The sequence below is a fragment of the Nannobrachium achirus genome (assembly GCF_963921795.1).
Source record: "Nannobrachium achirus genome assembly, chromosome: 22".
Lineage (NCBI taxonomy): Eukaryota > Metazoa > Chordata > Actinopteri > Myctophiformes > Myctophidae > Nannobrachium > Nannobrachium achirus.
Genome location: NC_137829.1, coordinates 25,950,037 through 25,957,185, shown reverse-complemented (window position 1 = coordinate 25,957,185; position 7,149 = coordinate 25,950,037). Strand labels below are relative to the sequence as shown.

The window sequence follows — 7,149 nt, the reverse complement described above, 5'->3', positions numbered from 1 at the left end:
AGTCCTCATTCTCTTCCCTTGAGGTCCATCCCATGGTTGGATGGAAATTCATAAGGCTTCCCTCTAGTTATAATGAAACGCCATCAGGTAAAAGTTGACACCCAAACTCTCGATAAGGTCTGGATCTTCTTCTTGTGTATCATCGTCCTTGATGATTGATTGACATCCCTCCACTTCACAACATTTTTTGCCACCTAGGGAGGCTGTCGTCTTCCCCTTGCTGACGTCAGTTTCTGTGTGATCATACATTTTCGATTGTTCTCCATCTTTGACAATTGCTCTCCATCTTTATTCTATCCTCTTCACCAACGGACAATCCTTCTCCATCTTTGTTCCGTCCTTCCTGCCACAGAGTAGGGCCGAAGCGAAGCCCTTTACGCCTGTACTGAGATGCCCGTTGTATCTGTACATTCGCCGCCCCACAGATTTCCTTCTAGGAAATATGTAAAGGTATCCAGGGCACAGCACCTTCAGTGGTGAGTCTAACTATCCAGAGGAGTTTGGTCGTTGATCAACCAATCAGGTCCGTCCACACTCCGTTCCATATCGAGCACAATTGGGTGCACTGCTTTATCAAGTTAATTGCTGGCTGGTGGGTATTGTAACTTCTATGAGCTCTTGGGGTCAGCCTGTGGCTTTGTGTGGCTGAACTGTGGCTCTGTGGAGGCATAGACTTGCCTTCCAGCTTCCTGATCTGTTACACCTGTCCATGGTCACTTCACCACCCTCAATCGACCCCCCCAGTTGGGGTCTCATCTCCAGCGTATCCAACATCTCTGGCTTCGCCTGCCGTGTCCTCGCCTATCAAGTCTGCAGTGTCCTCGCTGATTGCCTGCAACCCTACATGCAGCATCTGTAGCATAGCCTCCAGCCTCGGCAGTATCGCCTCCAGCGTCAGAAGTATCCCTGCCATCGCCTCCACAACCTGGGGCATTCCTGGTGTCTCAGCCAGAGAACACCTCGTCCTTCCTTCCTGTTTGTCCACCAGACAAGGCCTCATCTTTCTATCCTGTTCGTCCACCAGTCTCTCCACCCAGGCCATCTGCCTGACAATGCCTCTGATGGGCCGCCCCGTCTGGGCCTCCTCATCTTGTCTTGCTGTCCTGGCTGTCTGCCTAACAATGCCTCTGCTGCGGCCGCCCCGTCTGGGCCTCCTGGCCGCCTGCCTGATGTCACTGGCTTAGACCTGGTGCTGCATCCAGGTTGTTCGCCTGGCGACACAGCTGCTGCTTCATCCCAACATCCAGGCCGCCCTTCTGACATCTTCCACTCAGCCCCAGTCCATCATCCGGGCCGTCCTCCTGATTTGCCAGTCTTTCCCTCAACCTGGTCTCTGTGCCGTCTACCCAATGCTGCCAGTTCTGCCTCATTGCAGCCTCCAGGCTGTCTGTCTGGGGTCGGTCCATGTTTCAAGATGGTCTGTCTCTAGCCTTGCTCTCCCTCCTAGTAGGCCTGCGACATTGTAAATACCTCCTCTCCATGTCCCGATCTCCCTCTGAACAGGATCCCTCACAATTCACATCTCCATTCTTTGATCCATTATCATTTCTGGTCTAAAGGTAGCTTCTTACAGTCGTCACAGGAAGTCTTATCTCTGATATTTGCCGATCCACCCCGGACCTTGCTGGGTCCGAGGCTATGGTATGGTATAGTTGGTCCCCATCTCGTCTCCTGTCTACATCCTTGGTAGTAGTAACAATGAGCCTATTGTCTGTCTCATTGCCGTCTGGTCTGACCGGCGTGTGGTTGTATTCTCTTTGCCTGTGTCCCCTTACCGTCCTTTCTTCTCTGTGAGTATCTGTGGAGAAAGAGCTAGTCTAGATCGGGTTAGTGTTCTAATATCTCTATCCCGAGTGCTGTGCTTATGTGCTTTGCCTCGCTCAGGCTTCTTCCTGTGTTCAACTGGAGCCGCTGGAATCTGACCCCGATCTAGGTGAGAAGCCGGTATATATGCGTTCCTCTGATGTCATATTTGATGACATCACTCTGACACGTATGCCGTTCATTCCTGGTTGCCATTGACTCCAGCCTAACAATGGATACTGTCTATGACGGTAGTCCCATATGACATGATGGAAAGGACTATCTCCATATATAGTGTTCTCCACATCTCCATGTTAGGCCAAACAGGTTCGCTCCATATCTCCATGTATAGGTCTAAATGCCCAACGTTGAGCTTGGCAACGAAACGTTCTTAACAATAACCTTTTTTGGTTTAATCTTGATGATTATAAGAATTGGGGGAAAAATCATATCTCAATTCAAAATATTATATTACACAACACTTTTATAATACAGAAATGTTGGCCATCTGAAACGTATGTTAATTTATACTTGGTTTGGTTTAATTTTAAACAAATTACTTAATCAAAAGGGCATTGTGGCATGGAGGTGATCATCAGCCTGTGGCATTAGGTGTTAAGCCCATCTGTAGTCTGGACTGTCCCCCCATCTTCCTCTTCACAATACAACATAGATTCTCTATGGGGTCAGACCAGTTGGTTAATCAATCAATCAAGCAAAGCAATATCAGTACACAGTTTTTCTGTTCTGTAAAGCGCTTTGAGCTGCATTTCATGTCATGAAAGGTGCTATACAAATAAAGTTTATTATTATTACACCAGTTACTAGTAGTTTTGGTACTGTAAGCAGGTGCCAAGTCCCACTGGAAAATAAATTGATAAAACACAGCAGTGGACCAACACCAGTAGATGACACAGCACTCCAAATCATCACTGACTGGACTTCAAGTTCAAACAACCCCCAACTCTTCCTCCAGACACTTTGGGGCCTTGATTTCTAAATGAAAAGCAGAATCCAAGTTAAAGGGGAAGACCACCCATTTTCAATATTGAACTATGTCATTAATATACCTTAGAGGAGTTGTGTGGAAATAAATAAATAAAAGTTCCCCCTCTTCTGTGTTGCCTAGAACTGGAGAATTGATTTTGGGGTTTGTATTGTAAAGTACAATGTGTGATGTCATCAAGTTGTAATTTACAATACAAACCCGAAAATCAATCTTCCAGTTCTAAGCAACACAGAAGCGGGGGAACTATTTTTTTATTTCCACACAACTCCTCTAAGGTATATTAATGACATAGTTCAATATTGAAAATGGGTGGTCTTTCCCTTTAAGGTGAAGGTGTCATGGGTGCCATGTCATCTGCTGGTGTTGATGCACTCTGTCTGATCAAGTCCAGGGTCAACACAGCCATCTAACAGGAGATTTTAGAGCCCTTTGTGCTTCTGTATATTGACAAGCTTTATGGAGACAGATTTATTTTTTCAGTAGGACTTGGCACCAAAACTACTAACTGGTGATCAGACAGAGTGCATCAACACCAGCAGATGACATGGCACCCATGACACCTTCACCTTAACTTGGATTCTGCATTTCATTTAGAAATCAAGGTCCCAAAGTGTCTGGAGGAAGAGTGTGGGGTTGCTTGAACTTGAAGTCCAGTCAGTGATGATTTGGAGTGCTGTATGTGTCATCTGCAGTTGGTCCACTGCTGTGTTTTATCAAGTCCAGAGTCAACACACGAACACAGCCATCTATCAGGATATTTTAGAGCGCTTTTGCTTCCGTATATTGACAAGCTGTATGGAGACACAGATTTATTTTTTCAGTAGGACTTGGCACCTGCCCACATGCAGTGCCAAAACTAACTGGTGTACCTTGTGTAACTGGTATTACTATGCTTGACTGAGCAGCCAAAAGGTTTGAAATATTTCACTTTATGCACAATGAATCTAGAATATATAAAGGTATCACTTTTCAAATGATATTACGGTAGAAAAATTTACTTTTCCACAATATGTTTTTAGATGGATCTGTATATTCAGGTATTTCACACCTGTTGATTCACACCTGGGGTTCTATAAAGACTGGGGTGCTGGCCTAAAACATACAGGAAATGCTTTATTGCTGCCCTGCATGCCAGCCGGCATAAAGGGCAGTAAGTAAGTAAAGTAAACATACTTCAAACAGTTCCCAGTGACATGTCCGTAAGTCAATATTTTATTGGGAAACATACAAAAATAAAAACGCAGACACACAGACACACAAATATTTTAGGATATGGAATGTATAGAAAATAATAGAGAAATGTATAATTCAATCATGGAATTAGACAACAGCTTATTCTTTTATGAAAATAGTATTTTTCAAGCAGTAGCATTCAGTAACAAGAAATGTTTGCGTAAACACTTGACCTCAAAAAGAGACGCAATGCCAAAAGCATTTAAGGTGCTATTTAGAGACAAAGCAGCATTTAAGGTGCTATTTAGAGACAAACCCATTTAATAGCAAGAATGATATTTGCCTTCGCTATGACTTTCACTAAACCTTGTAGACGGAATGAGCTGGTGGGTTTGTAGTGCGTCACTTGTCCTGTTCAAAATCATCAGATTTATTACTCCTTCTCCTGACTTCCCCACATGTCTCTGAGTCTACTTGTTCAGCGTAGCTGTTGGCTTCCCCTCCCCCGATGGTATGCAGAGAGCCCAGGATCTGCTGGTCACCTGGGCGTTTCCAAGACGCTCGAGTGGCAATCCAGAGGACGAGAGCTCCAAACACCACAATAAGAATGCCCAGAACGTTCACAAAAGTTGCCTCTGGAGGGGAGTCCTTGTACTTTGGGTTGGTGCTGGGTTAATAATAAAGACCCCCACCCCACAAAAAAGTCAGTTTCATAATAAGACTCCAATAATATAGATGCGTGCATGGGGTTATGTTATTCTAGAAAGGTAGCCTACTTTATTGTATGTCAATACTTACAGTCCAAAGATAAGTTTCTCTGTGATGCCCATTAAAGCAGTTGCTATAACACTTGCAAAGATGAAAAGGCCACTGTAGATGTGAAGGGGCATAAATGTTGCTCTCACTGCCACAGGTGTCATGGGTATCAAGTATATCACTATACCTAGAACAAGCTGCCCCATGGAGGGAGGAAAGAAACATTCACAAATTATGTGAGGTGGTAGCAACTTTCACTTTTTCTAGATTGAAAATGTGTTATATGTTATATCTCTAACACAATCACTCTCCAATCTGTAGCATTGCCCTAATACGAAATGGAACTATAAATATGCAATTGGAAATGGCGAGTATATGGTTGCTGACGGTTGCTGACTATATTCTACAGTAAGCTAACTGTCATGTGAAGCTCGACCAATTGATTCCGGGGGGCTTTCTCCATTCCGACATGTCTCCATTCCGACATTGACTTCTTGTAGGAGTGGCAACACTTCCATAGAGGTTAGGGTAAGAGATAGGGTTAGTGTCGGAATGGAGACATGTCGGAAAGGAGACATGTTGATTCCCACTCCCATTGATTCCCTACTGATTCCCACTCTCATTGATTCCCTATTGATTCCCTATCCTTGCCATTTCCAATGGCAGTGGAAAAGTTACCCTAGTAATCAATAAAGTTTCCGGAAAAGTTACCCTAGTAATAGATAAAGTTTCCCCAGGACTATAATGCCCTGTTGGGCAACCACACTAATAAATGAAAGCAGAGAGACTAAATATATGATACCAAAATGTCTAATTTATTGTCAAATCAATGCAAGCACTTACTTGTTGTAAGTGCTGTGTGTATATGTATGCCTATACAGTGCATATGTGTAATAGTTGTGTGTGTGTGTGTGTGTGTGTGTGTGTGTGTGTGTGTGTGTGTGTGTGTGTGTGTGTGTGTGTGTGTGTGTGTGTGTGTGTGTGTGGAGAGAGTGTGTGGAGAGAATGAGAGAGACAGAGAGAGAGAATAATGTAATACCATTATTATAATGATGTAGCTACCTGTAGAGTGTAAAAGATGACAGCGGCCAGTCCCACCCAGCTATGTAGGCTGTACATATTGGGGATCTTTGCAACATTATGGAAGTCAAATACTGCTACTAGCGCCACCACGGTCAGGATGAAGGCTAAGGAGTGTAAGCCAGCATGAGTAAACTTCATAACTAGCTTACTGTACTTCCATGTCCATGGGAGCCTGTACACGATAATGGCTGAAAGAGAACAGATACATTTACTGCGTCACTTATCTAAAGTAGCCTTAAATGCGGATTGATATTGTCATAAGGATTGTGACATCTTAAAAACTAACGTGAATGATACTTTTTTAAACTCCCGTATAGGTAAACCATTATATATTACTTTATATATTCCGTTTAACCGGTGAATATGGAAAAATAGGGAATTATGATAAATTATCTCACCAATTCCCTGCAAAAATATCAATCCAATAACGAGTAAGACCGGATGCCAGTTGAATTCGGCCGATCCTCCATCCCATGCAAAACCTCCTTTAAAGTTGACCACCCAGATGAACACAAACGTTATACAAACAAAACCGACAGACAGAGCCGCAGAGATGAAGAAGACGAACTTCTTAAAATCCTCCATTCTCAAGAAAGACGACCAACAACACAGTCAGAAACGCAAAACCACTTTTCCTCCGCGGTGGAATTCCTGGTGCGACCCGAGGTTACAACACCAAGCTGGAGGAGGAACTAAACTAAACTGGCTCAGTCACAACTCACAACTTTAAACAAGTCGTCGTGTTACTGACTGTTAATACTACAGCCAGCCTACAGCTAGCGGGGAGGTCAGGTCACGTGACAGAAGTTATGAAAATGTTTGGATTAGTTCTGCATATGCTGACGCGAGGTTAGCATCTGCAATGTTTTGCGACATCTGTGGCGGTTACAACAAATTAGGCCTACGCAACAGGATAAAATGTCAATTAAATGTCCTTTGTGCAAGCAATGATTTAATCTATTCGGGATTAATTCTCAAAGTGGGTGCCATGGCAACCCAGAGTGCGTGATCGACGCAGGTGCAGCAGAAGAATTTAGCAATATCACCTCAGTTTTAACCTATGGTTTTAACATTTTGGCCGGCTATATAAATGGGGACCTGAGTTGCAATGTAATTGTGCATTATTATTTTTTTGAGCGGTGGTCACACCGTCTCCATAGCGTGGCCGTGTGTGTATCCGTGCGTTTTGAAGCATTCATTCAGTAAGCTATATATAATAAAATAAAATCCACTCTCCCAGGGATCAAAATCCTACAGTCCTCTTTTAATTTCATTCTGACTTGGTAGAAATGTAACAAAAATCTGTATTTCAGTTTGTTTTAATG

At 43.5% G+C, this 7,149-nt stretch overlaps 1 protein-coding gene across 1 annotated transcript; it reads right to left on the bottom strand.

Annotated features, from left to right (window-relative positions):
• Nucleotides 1-4,155: 4,155 nt before the first annotated feature.
• On the bottom strand, nucleotides 4,156-6,427 carry cybrd1 (cytochrome b reductase 1). The gene is made up of 4 exons (XM_080752677.1): nucleotides 6,223-6,427; nucleotides 5,804-6,012; nucleotides 4,784-4,938; nucleotides 4,156-4,652 (listed from the first exon to the last, which is right to left on the bottom strand). Exons 1-4 carry the CDS (start codon nucleotides 6,407-6,409, stop codon nucleotides 4,388-4,390), a joined length of 816 nt encoding a protein of 271 aa, XP_080608803.1. The 5' UTR covers nucleotides 6,410-6,427; the 3' UTR covers nucleotides 4,156-4,387.
• Between the last annotated feature and the right edge of the window lie 722 nt (nucleotides 6,428-7,149).